Source organism: Eretmochelys imbricata, chromosome 2 (genome assembly GCF_965152235.1).
Source record: "Eretmochelys imbricata isolate rEreImb1 chromosome 2, rEreImb1.hap1, whole genome shotgun sequence".
Lineage (NCBI taxonomy): Eukaryota > Metazoa > Chordata > Testudines > Cheloniidae > Eretmochelys > Eretmochelys imbricata.
In genome coordinates, this window is record NC_135573.1 from 108,317,073 (window position 1) to 108,342,073 (window position 25,001).

Below are 25,001 nucleotides of genomic sequence, written 5' to 3' on the forward strand. Positions count from 1 at the left end.
ACTCTGGGCTGAAGATTTGGCCCAAAGTTCATGTACTAAAAATACTTTCCATTTTTTCTTGAGAACAAGTTCATTTATCTGTCTCCCTACCCTCAAGAAGGCATTTATTTTAGAAACCTTTTGTTTTCATAGCACTCTAGGGATTTCCAGTTCACCTAATTTCCAGTCCACCTAAGGTTTAAAGATTAAAAAGCAGTTGTTTGTAAGTTGAAGGATTGGGTTGGTATGAATATCTGAAATTAGAAAACCTTTTTTGGCTTTTTCCATAATTTGAAAGATAGCCAAACACTGTTGTTTTGTTTTATAATAAAAAGTGAGATTTTTAAATTGAGTGGCAAGTGTCAGCCATGAGTAAGTTCTTATGGCTGAGTTATAAACCCCAAAACATGTTTATAATGGAAATGTTGACACACCCTTGACTGTAGCTAGCTACTACTACTAGCATACTGCATGTAAACCTCTCAGTTTAAAATCCAGGTAGAGACTGGCATTGTCCTGTACATTCCAAAGCCAGTGTGAGATGTTAACTTTCTTCTCTCTCCTAGACTGCAACAAGTTTCAAAATGTACATTGAAAACTGGAACATTCAGACAGCTGCCTGGCTAAAGCGGTAAGAACAGTAAAACAGTCAATTGCTCATGAGACGCAGTTACTTTTAGGTGGTACTGTTGGCTAGTAATTCTAACTGGTGAATCTGATAAATGTACAACAGCCTCTCGGTCTTTTTCATTTCTCCCTGTGACTGTAAGAACTTGTGTGCTACAATGTTTTTGGTGCTCTGAAGTTCTTATTGCTACATGTTTGGAATGACCACATTTACTCAAGAGCAGCAAAGCCATGAGTGAGCTATACAGGTCTTCCTAAATAACATTTTTATAGCACCTCTCACTGTCCATATTTTGTCTTCGTTACCCATCTGTATTATTTTGCTAGGAGTTTATCATATTTTATCTCTCTCTCCCTTGCACTTGAAATTGATTAATTATTATTTGAGATAGGCCTGAATTGGGTCTAAACTCATTCTCCAGTTGGAACTTTGGGAAACCTTGGGTCCTGATTCAAACTTCATAGCCTCAATATAATCTGTTGCACAGGCACCAGTCACCACATACTTCAGGTGCCAATTTAGGTCTGTCTTTATAATATGCCAACTTGAGAAGCACAAAGTAAATTTTGTCCAACGCTAGGGAATTTGATTTCAGACTGTCATCACTATGGCTTACTGTAAATAGTAATACTAATCCAAATTTTGTAGCTCAGTCCTGTCTCTGGTACTGTGAAAACAATGCTTTGGTATGTGAAAAGTCTGGTTCAAGTCAACTGATGTGACCTCCAAAATACAGGAGTTTATATACTGTTTGTCCTAACTGTTTTTGGTGTAAAAATATGGATCTGAAAAATCTGTTTCTATTGTTTTTCGTGAGTGAAGTAAACAATGTTTTTGGGTAAATAAACTACCATGATCATTTCTTAGGACCATTACATTTTGAGTTAAAACTCAGATGTTGCAAGTTTCTTAGGGTCCTGTTGCTGTGTTTCTGAACAACGCACATGGAACCATTCACCTACGTCTTCCTTAGCTGCTAGTGTAAGTCAGCATAGGTCCATTGATTTACACTAGCTAAGGAATTAGCTGGCTGTGTTGTAGGGTACGGGCAGCGGCTGATAATATTCTGCCTAAAGAATATTGAAATAGAAAAGGAACTGTGAGTATGTTGCTTTCAAACTCCCACCCACTCTTGAATATCGGTCAAGTTTCTCAGGATACATACAGAGTTCTAGATGGGAAAATGCTGGCATGGTAAATGAGAACCCGCCTTATGCCATATTATTTATGCTCTCTCTGATATATAGAGAGGGCATAAATAATATGGCATAAGGCGGGTTCTCATTTACCATGCCTATATATAAGTTTAAATTCCATGATGATTAATTAAATCGCAAGAGAATGCCTTACTCGTGCAAGTAATCCAGTTGACCCTCATGTAAATGAAGGTTTGCAGGACTGGGCCCCTGATACATAAAGGAGATCAGAAATGTATCTTTAAGATTCAAGGAGATCTGTATTGCAATGAATATTTGTTACTTGTTCAATCTGCTGTTTTCTGTTTGTTTCATTTCTTCCCAGTGTTTGCTATGACAGGGCTCCATGGTACCCCACAGCCTTAACATTTATCCTGTCAGCCCTGTGGCATGGTGTTTATCCTGGATATTACTTTACATTCATTACCGGAATCCTTATGACATTAGCATCCAGAGCAGTACGTAGCCTTTATTGTTCTCTTCAGAGGCTTATGTTAGATTACTGTAAAGCTTTCAGTGCTGGGTGTTTATATACCTTTGACATACTGAGCCATTTTCATCCCTGGTATAACACCGTTGACTGTACACGAGGGATGAATCCATGTAACACCTTTTTCTGTTGAGATGATCCTCACTGAAATGTTGATCTATACTGCAATAATTGTAGGTGCTTCCTATAATTACAACCAGCCATTGTTCCTATTGATTCAGCTGAGCAGGGACTGTGACGCTGGACTTGGCTACAGTCCTAGAGAGAGAGGTGAGGGGCTATGCAAAATGCTAGTGGTCAGTCATACACTTTGTGCATAGGTTCATTTGTCTCATAATTGACCTGGTCAGGTAGAAAGAGCCTCCATCTCATCTGTGTATTGTGATTATTCTGTGTAAAGTACAGACCTCATAGACTGGATTGAGCCAACAGTTGGCTGCAGGCTGTATAGGCATGTCTTTGTAGACCACACCAGTTTCTCCAGACTATGCACTTTCATTTTTTAAAAAAAGAAAAGCTTCTGCCCTTTATGGTTGCAAAAAAAGAATTCTGAATGGGACCGCAGTGCATTGTTGACTAAATCTGCAGATAGATCACACAAAACAGTATGTCTGAGAACTTTGAACTGGCCCCATTTGTTGCAGAAGAATGTTAACTTTGGATCCTAATGATGACAATTTAATTTTACAGCATTACTAACTGTATCACTGCTGGTCATTCTAGTGGAAACATCCACTGTGAAGAGATTGGAGAGCACCATCACTTTTACCTATAGTCTGACCTTGGGTATATATCCATATCAGTTTGACTAAGTTCCATAAGTGAATAAAGCTGGCAATCAATAATAGTTACCATAATACTGTACCACAATAATACTTTGCACTTAATTTGACCCTTCCTTGTGAAGATGCATTCCACAGATTAAAACAAATACCCCCCCCCAAAAAATATTAAAAAAAACCCCTCCAAATAAACCAACATCTGTAGAAATCCAAAATGCTTGCAGGCATAAGCAACTGCTAGAGAGTGTAACTCCTCTCTGTTGTACATTTTATAAGCAGTGGTCCGATTCATCCAAAAAAGAACAAAATTGCCAATAGATGCCCATTGGAGAGACAGCCTGGTCCAGTGGTTATAGAACTCAGGAGATCTGAGATCTATTCCCAGTTCTATCACTGACCAGCTTTGGGACCCTGGGCATGTCATTTGAGCATTTGTGTGCCTCCATTTCCTCTCCCACTTTTAATCTGTCCTGTCTATCCAAACCGTAAATTCTTTGGAGCATAAGTATGTGGTATGTTGAGGCCTCTAGGTATCATTGTTATACAAATAATACAATATAAATAATAATGGATGAAGAGTTTTATAGATGTGAAGTGAGTCTGCATGTGTTTACTAAGAAATCTAGGGTTGGGTTTTTTTTAATCCTCTTCTCCCTGATTTGTAGATAAGGAACAATTACAGACATTACTTCCTGTCTTCAAAGTCACTCAAGGTGGTCTATGACATTGTCACATGGTTTGTCACTCAACTGGCTGTCTGCTATACTGTTGCACCTTTTGTTATGCTGGCTGTTGAGCCCACGATTAAGTTATACAAGTAAGTTTCCTCCTTTTAACTCTTATACCTTAAACCTGTAGCCAGGGGGCTTTGTTTAATAAGCCAACCTGTCAAGGGAGCTGATTAGAATTTTGCCATCATTTGGAGGGAATCCAACAGGTTATTTAATAACATCAGGAGTGATTTCATCTGTATAACTTGATGAATTCATTTAACCATGCTAGAATAATTTTCCTTTTCTTTCTCAGTTTAGTTTAGGGTTTTTTTTTAAATTCGTGTTTGACCTGACTTTCCATGGGTTGGCTGCTGCCCTGTTCAGAGCATCCCAGTACCAATTATTAACAAAACCAAAGGACGGGGTGGGTAGGAATGAAATTAACCTTATTTTGGGAAATGTCTAGGTGAGAAAACAACTAACTTCCAGTTGTAAAATGCTCATGAGAAGGGATTCTGAATTGATCAGCAGGGCATAAAGATACATGGTTGATTCATTGTGTATTAAAATAATTTTGTTGCTTTGCACTCTTATTTTATGTGCAGTTACTTCTGTAAGTATTTTAAAAATGAGATAAAAGGGTAGTTCTGAAGATTATGTATAGTGAAGCATAAAATGAGTTGAAAAGAGAGATTTGACTAAATTACTTTTCTTCCATTTTATGGTCAACCTTGTCTAACACAGAATAACAGTTTTTGGCTGAAAAAAGAGACATTCCATTACTTGATCATAAAAGACTGAAAACTGTTAGTCAAAAGAGCAGCTGTGAGTGAGTCTGTTTGAGGGGTTTTGAATGCTGTCCTTTTTTATAAAAAAATGAAAATGTTTAGATAAGTTTTCTCCTTACTTAAACAAAACTATTAAAATGCCAACATCAATCTGAAGCTTGTATCAATGTTGGCAACATTCATTCCTGGCTGCCATTTTAATGTCTCATTGTTCTGTCTTTAGCAACAGCAACAAATAAAAAAAGATAAGGGCTATCTCAGTGTAAAAATATTGAATGCGACAAACTCATGAACACTTATGAATTTGCTCAAAGCACAAAATTTTGCCCTTTTTGCCACCAAAGGCCATTTGAGGTGACAAAATACCAACATCTTAACCTAAATTCCGTTAATAAATACTTGTAAAGAGATCGCAGTTACCATGCAATACATGCGAAGGAAAAACTGTCAGTTTTAGTTTAGCACAGCTCTGACCATAGATGGTACCTACACAACCTGCTGCCTATTAATTTCATTTGGTGACCCCTAGTTCTTGTGTTATGAGAAGTTGTAAACAACACTTCGTTATCTACTTTCTCTACACCAATCATGATTTTATAGACCTCAATCATATCTCCCCTTAGCCGTCTCTTTTCCAAGCTGAAAAGTCCCAGTCTGATTAATCTCTCCTCATATGGAAGCTGTTCTATACCCCTAATCATTTTTGTTGCCCTTTTCTGAACCTTTTCCAGCTCCAATATATCTTTTTTTAGATGGGGCTTCTACATCTGCACACACTATTCAAGATGTGGGCGTACCATGGATTTGTATAGAGGCAACATGATATGGAGGCACTGGGTCGCGGTGGCTCTGACCAGCATCACCAACCTGTCCGTTAAAGTCCTGTCAGCGGTGCTGCTGAGCTAAGGCAGGATAGTTCCTACCTGTTCGGACACCGTGCTGCGCCCCAGAAGTGGCCAGCGGCGGGTCCGGCTCCTAGGCGGGGGGGAGGGAAGGGGGGCACGGGGCTGTGTGTGCTGCCCCTACCCCGAGCACTGGCTCTGCACTGAGCTGAGGGGGTCGGTGCCTACGGGCGAGAGCCACATGGAGCTGCTTGCGTGCCTCCGCCTAGGGGCTGGACTTGCTGCTGGCTGCTTCTGGGGCGCAGAGCGGTCCGCAGTGCCAGGATAGGCAGGAAACCTGCCTTAGCACCCCTGCTGTGCCACTGACTGGGAGTTGCCTGAGGTAAGCCCGCACCCCAACCCGTGACCCAATCCCCTGCCCCAGCTCTGAGCTCCCCCAAACACAGAGCCCCCTCCTGAACCCCAAACCCCTCATCCCTGGCCCCACCTCAGAGTCTGCACCCAGAGCCCTGACCCTCTCCCACACCCCAACCCCCTGCCCTAGCCCAGAGCTCCCTCCCACACCCTGAACCACTCATTCCCAGACCCAGCCCTGAGCCCCTCCCACACCCTAAACCCCTCATCCCCAGCTCCTTTGGGTCATGGGTATTAACAATTTTCTTCAGCTGGGTTGCCAGAAAAAAAGTTTGAAAACCACTGCTCTAGATCCTGCATTTGCAATCAGTCCAAGGGAAATCCCTCCGACTACACAGTTTAACCCTGTTTAAGCTTTGCCATGCAACAGATTGCCTTGGGAAATAGCTTCTATTGCCTCCAGTTATCTCACTCCATGAAGGGGCTTAATTGCTTCTTTCCTTTAGCCCTGAAGAAGGGTAATTACCCACCTACTGACTTTAATCAGGTCTGTGATTGATCCGTGGATCAAAGACAGCTGGATGGTAGCCATTAACACCTCCCAGTATAACAGTCTTTTAAATCTAGCACTCCCCACTGGATCCCCCCCACGTTCAATTCATTATCCAGGGAAGCATATTATTATATTTTTAAGGTCAGGCTTGACAAAGCCCTGGCTGGGATGATTTAGTTGGAGATTGTTCCTGCTTTGAGCAGGGGGTTGGACAAGATGACCTCCTGAGGTCCTTCCAACCCTGATATTCTATGATTCTATGATTTCTGTGTGTTTCACTGACTGAGCATAGGAAGGTAATGTATGAATTCATGGGATTTTCAAACCAGGCGACTGAGCTGAGTGCAAGGTGACTGTGTGCCTTTGGAGTAGGACATTGTGGACACGTCTGTGGGTTCAGGCACCTTCCAGGGATTTTAGAACTATGAGGGAAGGAACATAGCAGGGGCACTGAAAAGTTAGGCCATTCCAGGATGGTCAGGTGCTGAGTGCTAAGTGGTCAGGTGCTGGACCCATGCACAGCTCCCTGGCCTTCCTCAACCCATACGCTATGGGCCCACCAAAATAGGTATCCCATTTTCCATTTTAACTAGCTGTTGACCCTGAACACTATCAGTTATAGAAGTAAATATAGGGAAGATGTCTTTACTTTATTTAACATTGTGCCATTGTCTCTCCGATCATGATGTATTTTATGATGATGATTATATTTTATTATTTTATTAATGATCAGCAAATCTAAAAAATGTTCAGAGTTTTAATTAATTTCAGATAAGCAACCAGAAGTTTGGCTGGAAACTCTTCTGTCCTTCAGTTGCTGGTGCCATTTTTTCAGGCACAAGTTGTACTTGCACAAAAGGGAGGCTTTCTTAGAATGTATCCCTGTATATTCTTGAACAGTGGGAGATAAGCTGAGAAGGCCAGGGTTGGGTTTCTCAAACCATAATCATGGGTAGTACACCTCTGAGTCCATTTCACCTGAATTGTCAAAGTTTGGGGCTAGGGATTGGGAAAAGGGTTCTTGGTTTGGCCCCTTGTCTGATGTTACAATATACGGGAAAATACTGGCCCTGTTGAAATCCATGCCAAACTTCCATTGACTTCAGTGGGTTGGATGTCGCCATATTATAGTGTGACATACTGCTGTAAAATCCTTGTAAAATCCCAGGGCATAAAAGCCTGTCATGTATAAGACTATCAGGTGCTTTGTTTTATGTCTAAACCTCTTGAATCAGATGGAGCTGGTTGTAGTGCTGAACTAATACAATTTGTAGCATTCATATGTTACTAACAAGCCTGTTATCTCTTTCTCTTTTCGTTGCTAGGTCAATGTACTTTCACATGCACATTCTAAGCCTCCTGCTGCTGCTGGTCCTACCAATCAAACCTCAAGACCACACCATGAGGCAGCTTCAGAATCAAGTGAGACACAGCTCTGTTAAACACAAGAAAGAAAAATGATACCTCAAAGAAAAACCACTGATATTGGGAAGTGAAGTGTCATACCAAAAACAAAAGGGAGAAAATAAAAAGACAGTGGCATTGTTATTGCTTAATTTAAAACGCTTTGGAAAGGACAGACTGGAGCTTGGTGGACTGTATTCCAGATGACCCAGTAACAAAGATTTACAGGCTTGAGGAGCAGTGCTTCTGATTTTATAAATACAGGGACTATTTTTATGGCATGTTTTTATATATTTAATTTTTTTCACATGTACAGATGTTTTTGATCTTTTACAGAAATGTACATTTGATAAACAAAAATTTTGAGATTAAGAAACTAATCATTTAAAAAAAAACCTAGCAAGAGTCAGCTCATCAGATTAGCAGACGGGTGTTCTAGGCTTCTGAGTCTTTGGCTTCCTATCCTGGCTATGGCCAGAGGGGCTCCGGGGTGTAGAACCACAGAACCTTGGCTCCTGAGACTGTTGGCATTGACTCCAGCGGAGGAGGAGGGCCAAAGCGCAGGGTGCAAGTGCTTCCCATGTGGTCCTGAACCAGGGACCTGCTGCCCGAGTTCAGCAGTTTGGAGACTCCTAATTGCTCTAAGTGACACCTGCTGGTGTGAGGGCAAATTAGTGACTTGGAAACCATTCAAGTAGATTTCTGTGAACATCGGCCACTGGATTGGCCAAACTAAAATATAATAAATAAATAAATAATATATATTAAAAAAAGGAAAAATCAAAATATCCTATCCTATGATATGCAGATTGAAACTTCTCTAGCTGAGGCTACGTCTACACTACAAGTGCTCCAAAGGCACAGCTACAGCACTGCAGCTAACCGCTGTAGTGTAGGTAATTGCTACAGCGACGGAAGGGGGTTTCCACTGCTGTAGTGAATACAGCCCCTTGGGAGGCAGTAGCTAGGTTGACAGAAGAATTCTGCTGTCAACATAGTGGTGTCTACAGCAGGGTTAGGTCATCTTAATTACGTCTCTCAAGGGTGTGGATTTTTCACATCCTTGAGTGACATAGCTAGGTTGACCTAAGTTTTAGGTTTAGACCTGGCCTGAGAGACAAAGATAATTGGGATGTGACTGATGTTCAGCACTACCCTGCAGCTTTGGAGTGATATGTTTTGATGTGATACTTTTATCATCAATATAATGTAGCAATAGGGAAACCTTGCAGATTTAGTGCTTTAAAACTGTCAGTCACAGATCGAAAGCTGGAGGAAGGGTTGGGAATAGATCAACTTGTTTCTCATAATATTATGTATTGGCAAGTAGGAATTTTGTTCACACAAGGATAACAATCCATTAAAAATAAAATTAAAAGAGAACTATACAAGAGAAGGATTGTGATATGATCAAGGGACTGAGAATCAGCAGCTCTGCTTCTGACTCACTGTGTGATCTTGGGCAAGTCACTTAACCTTCTTATGTTTCAGTTTCCCCATCTGTAAAATGGGGATAATAATACTTACCTACCTCGCAGGAGTGTTGTGAGGTTCCATTAACGTTTACACAGCGCTTTAAGAGAACAGGATAAAAAGTGCTATGTAAGTTTAAAAACTAGATATAGTCAGAGTGGACCTCTTAAAGGAACACATGAAAATGTGCACCAAATAATTCTGTAAATATTTTTAAATGTTTTCTAAGTTGGTTTTCTCAGAATCATTTAGAAATGAAGCAGTTCCCTTACATACCATTGATTTTCTTCATCTGTCTGAAGTGTAAATGAACAAAGAGTCTACCACATTTATTTTATTTTAGTTTTTGTATCAAAATAAATTCAAATTTTGCAGAATCCCTTCTTTGGGGAGAAAAATGTAAGAAACCAAAACTGAAGAATGTAAACAGTTACACTTTGTTTCTTGATGGACTGATTTTGCTTTTCTCCCCTCCACCACCATCTTCCGAATCCCCAACAGCCTTTTAGCATAGTGTCTATTTCATGGGAAAGTTTATTTGGTGATTTCTTTTGGAGAAGAGATGGATTACTAAGATTGGTCTGAATAAACAAACTGTTTTTTGTCACTGTGTGGCCTTATTAATGGGAGGGAAGTATGAAAATCTGGAGAGAATGGGCCTGTGTCTCCTGGAGCAAGGTGAAAGATCATTACAGATACGGTGGGAACTAATCACATCTCTCAGTCTCGCATTTTACAGACACAGCGTGGTTCAGATGCTGCTGCTATTGAAATCCATGCTAAAAACTCCCATTTATTTCAATGGGAGCAGGATTCATCCCTAAATTGGTTTATTTTTTGTCATTTTTTTTGTTCTGTTTTTCAGTATTACATCTTTTTATTTAAGAACTTGCTGTGACATTTCTGTGGTGTGGTGAATCTATTCCTACATAGCTAGATCAGACCCCTATAGGAATTAGGATGTTCTCCTTGCAAAGTTTCCTCGGCATTCTTCTGTCAGGGAGGGGGTGACATTTGTGGAAGTAAGAAAGGTCCTAGCTCAAAAACCAGCCAGTAAGCAGGAAGACAAGGTGAATCCTTACAGAGGCCCTGTGTCCTTGTGTGGTTTCTGGATACCCATCAGATCTTCACCTTCCTGCTTCTTGACAGTATGACTCCAAATTTGCTGCACTGACAGGGCTGCTGCAGCTGGCCCCACCAGTGTTCCCTCTAATTTTTCCCACCCAAGTGTGGAATGAATTTTGTTATGTGTGCCAATATGGAGGTGATGTGTCCTCCATATTGGTGCACATAACAAAATTCACATGTGGGGTGGGGCTGAGGGGTTCGGAGTGTAGGAGGGGGCTGGGGCAGAGGGTTGGGTGCAGGAGGGGGGTGAGGGCTCCGACTGGGGGGCGGGCTCTGGGGTGGAGCTGAGGATGAGGGGTTTGGGGTTCAGTGGGGCTCCTCGGGGCTACAGTGGGGAGAGAAAGGACGCCCTCCCCACTAGTTTTCTCTCCCCACAGCAGCACCTGGGCTGTGGGGAGAGACATTTGTCCCCCAGTCAAGGCAGGTCCAGGCTGGGCTGGGTAAGGGCTGGAGGAGGGGTGCCTGTCCCCTGGCTGTGGCAGGTCTGGGGCTGGGCTGGGTTGGGGGCGCCTGTCCCCTGGCCACGGCAGTTCCAGGCCGGGCTGGGGAGGGGCTTGGAGAGGGGTGCCTGTCCCTCAGCCGTGGCAGGTTTGGGGAGAGCTTAGGTGCCACAGCAAGTCTGGGACTGCAGCCCTGAGTGCCTGCACGGTGCCTAATAGGCAGCTACGCGGCCACGCAGCTTACAGGGGGTTTAGCCCAGGACCCACTAGAAAGGGAGGATGTAAGCACATAGGGCTGATCCAGGGCTGAATACGTCCACACAGCTGCTGGGAGGGTGCTCCCAGCATGGGTGGACATACGTATGCTCTCTATGCTTGATCTAGCATGCTAAATATAGCAGCATGGCTGCAGGGTCACAGCCAGCCTAGGTTTACCATCGTGCCTGATCCTCCTGGGTACATACCTGGTATGAGGGTCTACCTTTTTGAAGCTTTGTGTTCATATTGAGAGATGTTTATACTAACGGGAATATAGAAGAAGTATTTTAGTAAATTACGTGTCACCTGCACTTAAGTCCTAGAAAGGCTTTGGGGCGGGATCAATGCAAACGCTTACAGAACCGGTAAAGTTTTTGGAAGCACTGGGCTTAGATCAAAGTAAACATTTCCAAACAGGTTAGTTTAACACCCCAAGTCCTTCAAAAATAAATAAGAAGTTCGACAGCTGGCCTACTGCCTGGTTTGCCTTTGATGCTCCTGCAATGGGTTCTCTCTTCAGGGCCCTGTGTCTCTGTTCCATACTCCTTATCTCACTCAGCATTCAATGCATGCTATATACCACACATTGGGTTTTTTCAGCACTTCATGAAGCAAAAGCTGTTTAACTCTAATACTTATCTGCTACTACTTTCTCACTGTATTCTTGCTAGTGCGTAAACCATCATTCTCCTGTCATAGTCCATCCTCAGACATTCAGCACCATGACTAAAACTTGAACCCTGGGGTTTCACTTCTACTGAAAAATATTCATGTGGGTTTGAGATTACCTCGGATATGTTTCCTGAATTAAAATTGTATTGTTCTTTTCAAAATGTTGAATTACAAGCAAGCAACCTTGCTGCATGAATTTTGTCCAAGAGCTGCAAAGCAAAAAGAATGATGTCTTGGAAATCATTTAAACAACTTTTTCTCTGCTGTGTTATTCTCTCTAGACTAGCCAGATCACTTGGCTCAGCATACCAATGTGATATGGCTAACCCAGCTGTGGATTTATAGTTCTGTAAGATCTGCCTTTTTAATACATGCTGAAAGGAACTTTTATTGGCCCTGGAAATAGCCTTATAAATACAGTGCGTTCTGTCTTCCCTAATTTCTTTTCAGGTTACGGATTTAGGATCCGATTCTCCATTGCCTTGCAAGTTTGTTGTCATTTACATCTGTGCCAAATCAATGTAAAAGGCTACCACTGGTATAAATAAGTGGAGAATTCTCATTTAGTTAGCGATTCATGCCCCATTTGCACAAGTGTAAATTATTGCATGATATGCAAGGCAGTAGAGAATCAGATCATTAATGCACAATACTGGAAAATCTGTTGAACCTAGTTATTGGCTTTGCATTGCTGGTCTCTAATTAGAAGGATGTAAATTGAGCGTGGTCTTAAAAATACTGCTGTTAAATAGGTTTATGATCTAAGTCATATTTTAGTAGCCTGTAATCACTCTTTAGGCTCAGTTTGGTGCTGGAAGCAGAAAGAGATGGATATTGTAAAGAGATCCTCAAGACAGAGACAGATGATACTTGTAGGAGAGCAAGAGAAATATGGAGCCCTGAAATGGAGACAGAGAAACTAGATCCTAGAGGATGAGCAAGTGTTCTTATTCATGAATAACTTAGATGGAGCCCAAATTCCAACTGCTATTCATCAGCACATGCTCTTCTACATAAAACCTAGCACAGAACTGGGATATGCTTAGGAGGGGGAGGGAGAAAAAAGGCTGAAACTGACATTTAAGTTCAGTAAACTCAACATTAAAAAAAATAGCCTCATGAATAAAAATCTTGTGGAACTGGCATTTCTGGAAGAAATTAACTTTTCTGAAACAATTTCCTCACTATATTAGAGGCACGAATGTACTTCATTTACCATTCAATATGCATGTTTCCTTTTTCCCCTCCCCACTTGTGTTTGCTCTCTTGTAGCATGCCAGGGCAGGAAGGCAGAATGCTGTGGGAGAAAAGTGATGCTTATTTCTCTCCTGTTCTGAGTGCTCCTTTCTGCATGTGTATGCTGCACATACTTCAGATTTTAAAATCCTTTAAATTTCACCCTACTGATAAGTGCTTGTGAAACACAGCGACTGTCTGGGTGCTATAACTAAGAAATGGATCCATCTTCTATTTGAGAAATATCAAGTGAAATCCTGGCACCAGTTAGTCAATGGAAAAATTCCCATTAACTTCATGGGGCCAGGCACTTACCACCTTCCTGTCTATGTATCTCATATTTGTGAGCACCATTCAACATTGGCTTGATTTGCTGGTAATTTTTTGACTAACATTGAAGAGAATATTAAAGGAAATGCATTTGCTTGAGTAGTGTGGTACAGCATGTATTTAAAGCTTCCCAAAGGCAACTTGAAACAGTGCACCTCACACTTACTTACACAGGATGTTGTGAGAGCCATTCCACCCTAACACAAAGCTGTTCCTGTCTGATTTTCTCAACAGCTGTAGTTAGAGCTTTTTGTTTTCAGTTTTAACCATTAAACACTGGTAAAGCACCCCAATTTTAAAACAAAACAACAAGAAAAAAAAAAAAACAAATCAGAGTTTATCTAATACACCCCAGAAAAACACCAGAAATTGTTATGTGTATCTTGTCTACCTGAAACAGTAATTCGCTCTACAAGGGTGTGATTTCTAAAGTGGACTGATGTCTTCACATTAATTGGTTCAGGTAGATCCTGCTGGTGCACACAAAAGGTTTCCCAGTGCACTTTAATGTAGTGCTCTTTGAAACAGTATTAAGTTAAAGCACTTTAGGGAACATTACAACGGGATGACTCATTACTGTATATACTGCTGTAATGAGTAATGTATATAATAAATGTAATGTATATTGTCTTTACAGTATATAAAAGAGAGAGCCCTGAAAACCACCAATTTTTTTACCTCTACATAAAACTCAAAAATTGCTAAAAATAACGGCCCCAGTCATAGTCCAATAAAAATCCAGTATGTGTTTCAAATGAATTCTCAGATATATCCATCAGACAACTGCTCTCTTCCCTCCCAGAGAGGACAATGATAATATAGAGTATTTGAATTTGTTCTTGGAAAAAACTGCCTACCCATCTAATCTTGTGCTGAAATTAAATAAAGTGGAAATATGCCTGTAAGTGACCTCTGTGAATAGGGGCCTTTGTGTACAAGTGGAAACTCAAATACCCTGGCTAGTTGTTAGTGGGTGACCCCAGCAAATCAAGCAGGAATGATTTTGCAGCTATCCAACCAAGCAAATAGTGCAGTCAGAGTGGTTTTCACATATGTTTTCTATGTAAAGGATTTTTGCAATCTTTTGCTATGGGGGACAGTTAGATGTGAAAGCTGCTCCAGTAATCACAAAAGGGAATATGTTCACAATCTTATCCATTGATCTAAAGGGAAGTGTGTGTGTTTGTCTAGTTCGGTGGTTCTCAACCCGTGGCCCGTAGGCCGCATGCGGCCCAATTAGCACACAGGTGCAGCCCAGCTGTGTGCTAAAAGCCATGGGGCCAGGTTAACGGCTGCCTGGCCGCCCTGTGCCGCGGGGTCTGGGCTGCCTGGTTTGGCAGGGTGCAGTGCGGCAGGGGTCACGAGCTGGCCCCGTGTGGTGGTGTGCGGCGGGGTCAGGGCTGCTGCCTGGCCAGCCCTGCAGGGTCCAGCAGGGTTTGGGGCTGCCCTGCCACCCAGACCCAAGTGGCTGAGTTCAGTGTCGGGACTGCTGCCTGGCCCTGCACAGTGGGGTCCAGGACCCCTCCCGCCCTGGGCTCCACTCCTGGCCCCACTTTGTGGAGGGGTCTCTGGGCGGGAGGCACTGCGCATAAGGCTCTAGGGGGCACGCTGTGGTTCTCAACCTGCGGCCTAGATAACACATTGTGGGCCACATATGCAGCCCACAATGATAAATAGGTTGAAAACCATTGGTCTAGTTTGTACAGGAAACTTGTGGTGTTGGTTATTTTCTGCTTCACTCGACTACCATTGTGGTAATGGAGCCAATGTGTTTTGAGGCACCGGGGACAGACCTGAGAGTGTTTTGAGCTTGAACCAGCCATTACTGAGACGTGACAGGGAGAGAGAGAGAGACTCAGCCTGGGCCATCTAAAATGGCCCAGATTGTGAGGGAAAGAGTCTAGTGGCATGCTTGTCCAGAAATTTTTTTGAATGTTGAATACTTTGCTACTTTGAAACACATTTATTGGGTTTTATTTAAAAGAAAAAGTTTATTTTGAGCTTAGTTCCTATCTTCCATGAGCTAATGTAGAACATCTTGCAGATTTTGCACTGGATTCAGTTTTGATCAGATAAACTAATCAGTTCTGAAGTTAGGAGATCAAGTTAACCTATTTCCCTCTACAGCTTGAATTTGCAAGGTTCATGAGGATCACTGAATTCGGAATAAAAAATGTTCGTCACCTGGTAGCTCAGAGATGAGCCCAATCTCGCAGCCCTTATCCAGGCAAAACTTCCATTGATCTGCAAAAGGTATTCTGAAGGTACTGTAAGCAGTGAGGTTTACTTGATTCCATATTGTAAAATTTTAGCTTTGGTTATTCAGTTTTTTCTTTGTTCTACAGAAAAACGACAACCATCTGTGCAACTGTCTGTTATCTGATTAACAAACGATGTGAGTGGATGCTAATTAAAGATAAAAAATGGCATAGTGTGTGTGTGTCAGGTCAACAGAGGAACCTATTCACGGTTGTGCAGTATGTTCTGAGATGCCTGTTTTGAGGTTAGGTTAAACCTTGTTAAACTGATGGGCGTGAACACATTCATTTAAGACAGCTGTAAGAGACAGCGAAGGGCCGTAAACTAAAACAAGGCAAAATGCTCAGAAAATAGCACCAGGTGAGCAGAGGGTTCCATTGGGTATTCTTTTGACTCTGTGTGTGTGTGTGTGTGTGAGAGAGAGAGAGAAGAAGGAGTGCAGTGTGTATAGCGCAGACAAGACTGAGACAGGCAGAGGAACAGCCTGACCAAGCATGATGTATGACCCTGGAAGAAGCTACAGAAAGATCTTCTGATCTGATGCTGGCTAAAGAGCCTTCGGACTATAAGCAAAGAAGTTCTTCCCTGTTTTTGGTTTCTCCTGCATTTGGAGAAGCAGGAGAAACCATGTTCCTTTTTAATAAAAAAGACTGCATCAAAGAAAATACCAGATTCCCTCATCATTTTCTACTCCCAACTGTACCAACCTACAGGGTTCTGAACTTTGACTAGCGGCTTGGTTCAAAAAGGGATAACAATAATAACTGATTTTCCCTCTTACTAACCTCCCCCCCACCCTACCCCCATCTGACCTTTCTTGGGGATTCAGGTGTTTTGTTGCCATGTAATTTTGAAGTGACATCTTCCATTGCTGGAGATGGTATATATATTCAAGAAGATTTCTAAAATAAATCCCAAAACTGCAAAGCAACCTTCTCTTGTAGATATATGTTTATGACTTTCTCATTTAATGCACTGAAGAAAGCAGGAACAAAGTTGCAAAGGTCTATCTTCAATATATTAATATTTGTGTGCGTTTCTTCATTCACAGGGTGAACCTGTTATGCTCTTAGCACAGTGAACAGCTGTGACAGTTGATCAATTTTCTTTAATGGGGAGTCTAACCAAGTGCTTTGTTTCTTATTAAGATAGTGCAGTTTAGCTTCTTAAAGACAAAAGGCACTTGGCAGTTCACTTCCAGTGTATGTGATGGTGGGCAGTATGTTTTTCATCATTCTATAATACTTGAGCCCCATTCATTTTTCATTGCTTCACGTACCATCCTGGCATGGTTCATTTTAGAAAGCAGCACCTAACAGATAGTTCCTAGTTTAGACCTTTTAACTGACATTGCATATCCGTTGGCTGAAAGCTGAGAATATACTCCCCACTCAATGTGGGTGTGTGATTTCATTCTGTTCGTCTGTGATCCCTCATCTTCCCTGAACTCATCTATTAATGAATATGCTGAGTAAAACAGCAGCAGAAGGTACGTCAATAAACATGGTGGACTGAAAAAAAACAGCAGCATGACTCCAATTTTCACCAAATGTGTTTTGAAACTACCCTTTTCTTGCAAAGTAATTGCTTTAAGCCAACTATTTTTTTTAAAGCAACTTTTAAGTTACTTGTACGTGGTAATACTGTGAGTGAAGCAATGCAAAATGGATGAAAGTGTTAGTGAATTGATTAGGCAGTTTAAAGTGGTCTGACTTGTTTTTGCTGAATCAGTTTCAAGACAATTTCTGCCTTGTAGACATATCCTTTTGAGTCCTAGTTCACTCAATCTCAGTCAGCCAATCAGCTTTAATGCGTGAGATGAATGGTGCTGGATGAAGAGGGGAAAATTACATTAACAGTATTTAGCATGTACTTATATAGCACGTCACATCTTCAATGCATGTTGCAAATATTAACTAATTAATACCACTGTCAAAGTTTGACTCAGACTCTCAATTTATCAGACCACTCTGTTTTATTAGCAAAGCTGCTCTGCTAATACATTTAGAAGTGAGCCCCCCGAGTGGGGCTTGTGTCTTTTAATTTATACAGTTTTTTGGAGAACAAGTTACAGAGAAGTTACAGACAAAAGAAGAAAAAGATTTTAGTCACCACTCTTCAAGATCCCTGAGACCAGTCACGTATTTTCAATTACCTGCCACCCTTAACAATCTCCTTTAACAGCTTCCAGTTAACTTAACTAATTGCCCTTCACACCTTCCATTCTGATGCCTGCTTCTTAGACGTGCTGGCTCTATCTTAATTGCTTCTCCATTCAAAAGCTAACTGTCCCTACGTGTGTTCCCTCAGATACTTTGTAACATGTTTTGGCATGTCCTCTCATATACAATGTATCCAGCATGTCCCCTTATACAATGTTATACTTATACAGTGTTATACTTCCACACCACTAATGTCAATAATGGTGATGATGACATTTGCAGATGAAAAACTGCATTTTTATATTATCCTAAATACTCAGATGTCCCCATAGCACTGTGCAACATGCTTCAAGCTGTGTCACATAGACAGCTCTTCTGATTCAGCTTCCAAAATATGCCACCTAATCGCACAGGTCTGTACTGAGGGAGTACATCTCTACTTTTTCAACTATAGCATCAGGAGTTCAAATGGTTCCTCAGAGCTACCTTAACAGTGAATTCTCAAACGGCACCCTGAAAAGCAATATCAATGTTCCAGATAGAGTAACGAGTTAATTCTATTCTGAAAATAGATAGATTAAAAAGTCTTCCATTTGCAATACCCAACAAATGAAACAAGTATACATTGCCAGATCTGACCACCTTTCTAGATTACACTTGAGTAGATCCTAGTGAGAGGTTATGACTTGGGAGTTTTTTAAACTCTATCCTGCAATTTGGCATTGGCCTTACTGATTACATTTCATGCCTGCACCTTGGACGTGGTTCTTCGTCTGGTTTTAGTTACCAGTGCACTAGGTATCACTCTTTACCTTTTCTCTCTGATTTCTTGCTTTTCATTTTCTATAGTACATATTAAGTGGAAAAAGTCTGTTGGTGTTGGCTATGTTTGGCCTCCTGGTGCTTTTGGTTAGCAGCATGCTGTCTGACTCATGTGTGCAAAAGCAGATCCGTTGTTAGCAATCGTCTGCATGCTAGTTCAGCATTCTGTTTATGTTTGCCCAAATTTTTTCTCACTCCTGGCTGTGGTGCTCGAGAATTTTTCATGCTGGAGAAATTCAAGGTGGTTGATCGGCAAACTTCCCATGCCTGCCTCTGTAGCTTACTAGCCCACTCCAGTCATTGATTTGCTGATCAGTCACCAGGTGATGACTATCTCCTAAATGGGTTTATTTTTTATTTTATTTTTTTAAACCAGAGCCTGGAAAAATTCTTCCCTCTTCCAGTCTGGGGAAATCTCCTGCAACCTTCCAATACTACTGCTGTCTGAAATAGTATTAAGATCATAATCCCCCAATCAGGCCCACAAAACATTTCTTAAAATGTTTTAAATAGATGAAATATGAAATACCTACCATAGTCTCTGAGGACTGGTAACCTGGCATGCAGCTGCTTCTAACTAGTCAAATGGGTTGAGATAAAATAAGGGCAACCAAGTACATAAACACATTAACTTGTGGCCTTGCTGTGATACAGAATGTAAAAGGGGCAATTTTTTATTTCTTTCCAGGGTCAAAACTACAAATTATTCTTTTATTATCTTGGCAGGACCTTCCACCTATGCTAGGGTGACTTAGTCTCCAAGGCCTACTGGGGAGAAAACCCTGAACTATCAGGGAAAAGAAACAAGATCATGGACAACCTGCTGCAAGAAATGCATAATGACTTTGGATGTAGGCCAGCCAGGCACCTTGAGTTCCACACACAACAGCTGGAGCAGGAGAGGGAGACAAAAACTGGTGGTGGACTACCTTGAGCATGACCGACAGCAATAGAAGTATCTAGCATCAGTCGATTTTCTTCTACGCTATCATGTCTTGCAGCCATGGTAAGCATGGGACAGTTCTGGGGCAGGGTGGGCTATGAGTCAGTCAATGCTCTCCTGGCATGGAAGTGTGCCTGAGCAGATGTACCCTGTTCACTTAACTTCTGGGCCACTGTGGGATAAGGAGACAAGGCATGCTGACAATGTACAATTCCATTACCAGTGAGACTGCACTGATTGGCACCACTGTTAGTTTTTCTTGCACATAGCACTTTTCAATTTTGTTGCCATTTGCACACTTCACCTCCTGGCAGCTGGGCTGCCTGTATTGGTTCTTAATACAGTACTTTTTATTACTTTGATCATTTATTTTTAACAAAGGTTGTGATTGTACACTGCACAGATGTGTGAGTGCCTGAGGAAAAAAGGAAGAGGCATGAAATTTTATCCGAAGCTTTTAATAGGTCACCCACAACCACGTAAAAGCAATAGCAAATGGTGATGTGTACTAAAACACTACACAGCGTGACATTTCCCCATCACAGCATGACATTTCCCCATGCGTCTCCCCTGTAATCCAAGGATGTGGGCACGTAAGGCTTCTCTTGCTGTCCTGGACCCAGCCCCAGCTATCAGAGGTGCACTTTCTGATTGTCTGAACAAGGCCTGAAAACGAACAGTGTCTTGAGCCCATTCCTGGTGAAACAGGAGAACACCGATCTCCTGAACATTCCGGCAACGTGCACGCTACCAGTGCATCCCACATTTGAGGTCCATGAACCAAACTTTTTGGTCAACCAAGGCCTGCATAACAATTAAGAAGCAGTATCCTTTATGGTTGACATAGTAATGAGCTCCTTATGGTGGGCAAGCAATGGGCATGTGAATGCAATCAATGGCCCCAGCATAGTTCAGAAACACTATTCTGTCAAAACCAGCTATTATTTTGGGAACATTAGCAATGTCCACCACCGCTGGGTAAACACAGTGATAGTCACCTCACAAACCTCCACAGCACTGACAGTTGACGTGTCAATGTCAAATTGGTCAGCCTCTGAACTACAGCAGCTTCCAGATTGCAATCACAGCCTGCTTCTGGGTTGGCATGGCCTCCCTCCTCTATGTGTCCAGATGGTGAAGGGACTTCAGACAGCTCCATGAAGGTGGCCTTCCTCATGCAAAAATTCTGGTGCATCCTCTGGCCCAGCCCAGCCCAGCTCTGCATGACAGTGCAGTCCTACCATGCTGGTGGTTCTGGTGCAGGACCACAAGCACAGTTCCCATCGAGGGAATCCACAGTTTTCACAACTAGCATCATCTGTCTCCACTCTGCCGTGGCAGCATCTAGCCTGCATAATCTCCTTTCCAAGATCTGCCACTGCCACCTTCTGAGGGCCACTAGCTACCACCAAAATGCCCTCCATCAGTCTCCTATTCTGTGTCTGCATCCTGCTGCATTAACACTGCACTTCATAATGATTGTAGGCCATTTTTAAAAAAAAAATAGTCACAGTCTCAATTTATAATAAAATCATGCATTCCAGCCCCACTTACACCTTGGCTGTCACATCACCCTAAGATTCCCTTTTTCCTTATGTTCCCTCTTTATCTTCTCTCACATCTGCTTCCTTTGTCTTCTCTTAATTTTGTACTTTCATTCAGCATCCCACTTCCTATGTCAAGAGCCTTTCTTCTCCTTCTCCCATCATTAACCGCCACTTCTTTCATTCCAGCAGTGAACTCTCCCCTGACAGTGGCCAGACCCTGGGCTTTTTACTGCTGTTCTGTGTGTATTGTGAGTTAGATTGTCTGGCAGTAGACATGTCATTGACATGGGAGATACTTTTTTATACTTCTAAACATGTGGCAGATTCACTAGAACTCTTGATACCTGAACTGCGTTAATGTTGTGTGAATCAGGTTTATTGTCCTACTGAGTCTTTGCTCTGCAAATGTATGGAGCAGCGACATCTAGGGTGAATACGCAGAAGTTCAAGATGGAAAAGGGTAGACTGACATCGAAGCCATTTCAGCTGTCAGTGAAGGATTGGTTCCTACCATATGGTTTGCTGTATTGTGTCCTGTATAGTTTTAAGTTATGAGGACCCACTATTTCCTTTGGAAAAGTACTTCACGGTTGGGTATATGTGCTTGTAAAGTGCAGTGCACATTTAGAGCTCCACATAAATGCTTTAATTGTAAAAAATAATTACCGCACATCACACACTTTTGAAATATCCTAGATACTTAGCCGAAATTTCCCTTTCCTTAATATCATCCCATTTAGAGCTGAGCAAACAGCTGATTTTTGTGGTTTGGCGCCTCCAAAAAAATCAGTTTGTTTAGAACTTAAGCTGATTTTTATTTTTTGTTTTTTCTTGCCAGGATAAACGCCCCCCCCCCCCCCCCAGATTTGTTTGGTTCAAAATGAAACATTTTGAAAAGGCCAGATCAACTGGACTTTTCCTTCAGGAACTGTTAATTTGAAAAGAAAGGTCGGAATAGTGTTTTTTTTCTCTGAAACTCTTTGCAAATCCATGAATAGCTTTGGTGCCTCCTCAGTCAGGGGTGGGCAAACTTTTTGGCCCGAGGGCCACGTCGGGGTGCAAAACTGTATGGAGGGCCGGGTAGGTAAGGCTGTGACTCCCCAAACAGCCTGGTCCCTGTCCCCTGATTTCCCCCCTCAGAATCTAACACCCCCCCCCCGCTCCTTGTCCCCTGACTGCCCCCTACTGGGACCGCTGCCCCCCGGGACCCCACCCCCTATCTAGCCTTGCCCCCACAGAACCTCTGCCCCATCCAACCGCCCCCTGCTCCCTGTCCCCTGACTGTCCCCTGGGATCCCCCGTCCCTTATCCAAGGTCCCGGCCCTGGCCCCCTTACCACGCCGCTCAGAGCAGCATGTCTGGCAGCTGCGCCGCCCAGCCAGAGCTAGACAAGCCGCCGCGCTGCCCTGCAGGAACGCGCAGCCCCACCGCCCAGAGCGCTGCCCGCGTGGTGGTGGGGGAGCGGGGACAGCGGGGGCTAGCCTCCCCGGCCAGAGCTCAGGGGCCAGGCAGGAGAGTCCCGTGAGCCGGATGGGGCCTGCAGGCCGTAGTTTGCCCACCTCTGTCCCAAATGCTATGCCTGCTCCAGGGCTGTGCCCTGCTCAGAGCACACACGGGTGCCCCCTGCTGCACAGCGATCTCTAGCAGCCTAAAGGGAAAACTGAAAGTGACATGAGTGAAATTCCTGAGCTGCCTTTGTCTTATCTCAGAAGCACAATAGGCCTCCCCCAAATCATAACACTCATGAGAACTGACAGCATTGCTGGACCTCTCCTTATTAACCAAGTTATACACTCTGCATTAGTCCTTCTAATCTTTCCTTCTCACTCAGTCACTCCAGCTGCTTCCTTGGGGAAATCATGAGGAAATATTCTTTATTGGCATCCTAGAGAAATATACCTGGTACTTCCATCTCCAATGGTTCTTTATAGCTGGAAGTAGGAAGTAGGAAGTTGGTGGGCATCAAAGTGTATGTGTGTGTGTGTGTAAATGCATTGAGAGATCTCCGTGCATCTGTTCATGGTCTCTTACTCAGTTAATTTGCATTGCAAAGCTGTATCTCTTACTCTACATATCGTTGCTCATTCTTGCTCTCTCTCTCCTTTCTATGCGGAATTTTGTCGTGTACTCCTAATTCCCAGCTCTTTTGACACTTTTAAAAATAATTATTGAGAATGAATCTCTCTGTGTTGCTAACTCTTGTGATTTTTATCACAAGTCTTGCAGTATTTTGTGTTGTTTTTTTTTTAAAGCCTTAGATCCCGGAGTCATATGACTCCAATAGAATGTCAGCTTTCATTTAAATAAATACTAAGGTTTTAGCCCTCATGGCTGTGGAGAAAAGCTTGAAAATGTGACCTGTTAAGGTTCAAAGGCCAGAAACAAATAAACAGAGCTCCTACCTATTATTTTTAAAATCTCATGATTTTTAAAACAGTCTCATGATTTAGTGGGGGGCCTCACTCATGAATTCTGAGTGACTGCAGCTTGGCAATACTGCTCTCTCTCTCTGTTTTCCATGTCAGTTTCCATGTTTGGGTGTACAGTGGTTTCAGAAAATTGTGGGCCAGAGTCTCAGCTTGTGTAAATCAGGGTCTCCACTGACTTCATGGTGCTGATTTACATTATCTGAGGATTTGGTCCCAAGTGTTTTTGAAAACTGGCCATTATTTGTGTTAGTTGACTCGTAGAGGCCTTACTGAGATGAGGCACCCATTGTTCTAGGCACTGTACATGCTCAGAGTAAGAGACAATTCCTATCACCCAGAAGTTTAAGGCTTAAGACAGACTTGCCCAACGTCATGCACAAAATCTGCAGCAGAGACAGGAATGGAATGCAGGCCCAGGCCAGTACCCTAACTACCAGATCATCTCTTGTTTGACCACAGAAAGATCCATCTGCCACTATAAAAGTGACTCATGTGCAGTTCCAATATTTCCAACCCAGAGTTTTTAAAGACATGAGTCACCTCCCCCCAAAATTATGAGATTGTCTTAGAAATCCTGAAATGTAAAACACAGTAAACTTTGGGTTCTTTTTATTTGCGTTTAGGGTACATGTTTTCAAACTTTTCTTTTCAATCATAAGAGCTAGAAGCCTTTAAAAAAATCATGAGAATTGGTAACCTGTCAGTCCCCTGTTCTCTTTCGTAAATGATGGAAAGAAATGATGGGCTGCGGGGGGTGGGGGGGCTCTTCTTTCCTTTCTCCTTCATGAAAAGATATTACATTGGCATAGCAAAGCGTGGTCCAAATTGCCTAATGGATAGAAAGTAGCACTGTCTAAACCTTGCAGGAAGTGAGCTTCTGCAGTGTAGGTTGGTTTGCAGAAAGCCACGCAGTCCCAATGGCATGCTACTGGCCTGCTTCAATTAGACTTTTTGACTGATGGCCAGTTTAATGAGCCTATGTATACAAGGGTCATTCAACATGGCAATTATTCCTATAAATCTATTTGCAGCAGGATTCAAATAACCTGCACACAGCCCTTCATAAAATGACCGTCTGATTAATTAACATTAATTTACCCACTGTGTGGAACTGGATGCACCCAGTATTAAAGCCTCCATTGTAATCTACAAGCAGTGTGGAAATTGGGAGACTTTTTTGGGGTGTGTGTGATATGGTTTAAAGAGTCTTCCAGCTTCTCTTAGATTTTTTTCCTTCCTTTCTCGCTTTGGTCCCAGTTGATTAATGTTCCAAGGCAGCATCATATACGGGGGCAAATTCAATTAATTGAATATGAAATATTTATAACCCTGCTCTGTGTGGCTATCAGAGAAGGGTCCTTAATAGATCTTCTCATTAGCATGGACTGGTGACTCGTTTCTCTGCTTTCACGGTCATTTGGAATTAAAATCCAATTAATCTAATGTCCCATTGAATATTATTAAATTATTTGAAAAACTGCATTCAAGAGATATGAGGTAGGGGGGCAAGGCAGCTAGGAGAAGGAGAGGGAACATATCTTGAGCTTAATTTCTTCTCTGGTAAACACGTGGT

At 42.4% G+C, this 25,001-nt stretch overlaps 1 protein-coding gene across 1 annotated transcript in view; it reads left to right on the plus strand.

Moving 5' to 3' along the window:
* Positions 1–9,809, plus strand: part of MBOAT1 (membrane bound glycerophospholipid O-acyltransferase 1) — an 88,335-nt gene extending 78,526 nt beyond the window's left edge. The window contains exons 10-13 of the mRNA XM_077810574.1: positions 546–610; positions 2,129–2,261; positions 3,741–3,892; positions 7,651–9,809. Coding sequence (XP_077666700.1) covers positions 546–610; positions 2,129–2,261; positions 3,741–3,892; positions 7,651–7,786 — 486 coding nt within the window. The 3' untranslated portion in view covers positions 7,787–9,809. The remainder of the gene's footprint in view (positions 1–545; positions 611–2,128; positions 2,262–3,740; positions 3,893–7,650) is intronic.
* The last annotated feature ends 15,192 nt before the right edge of the window (positions 9,810–25,001 follow it).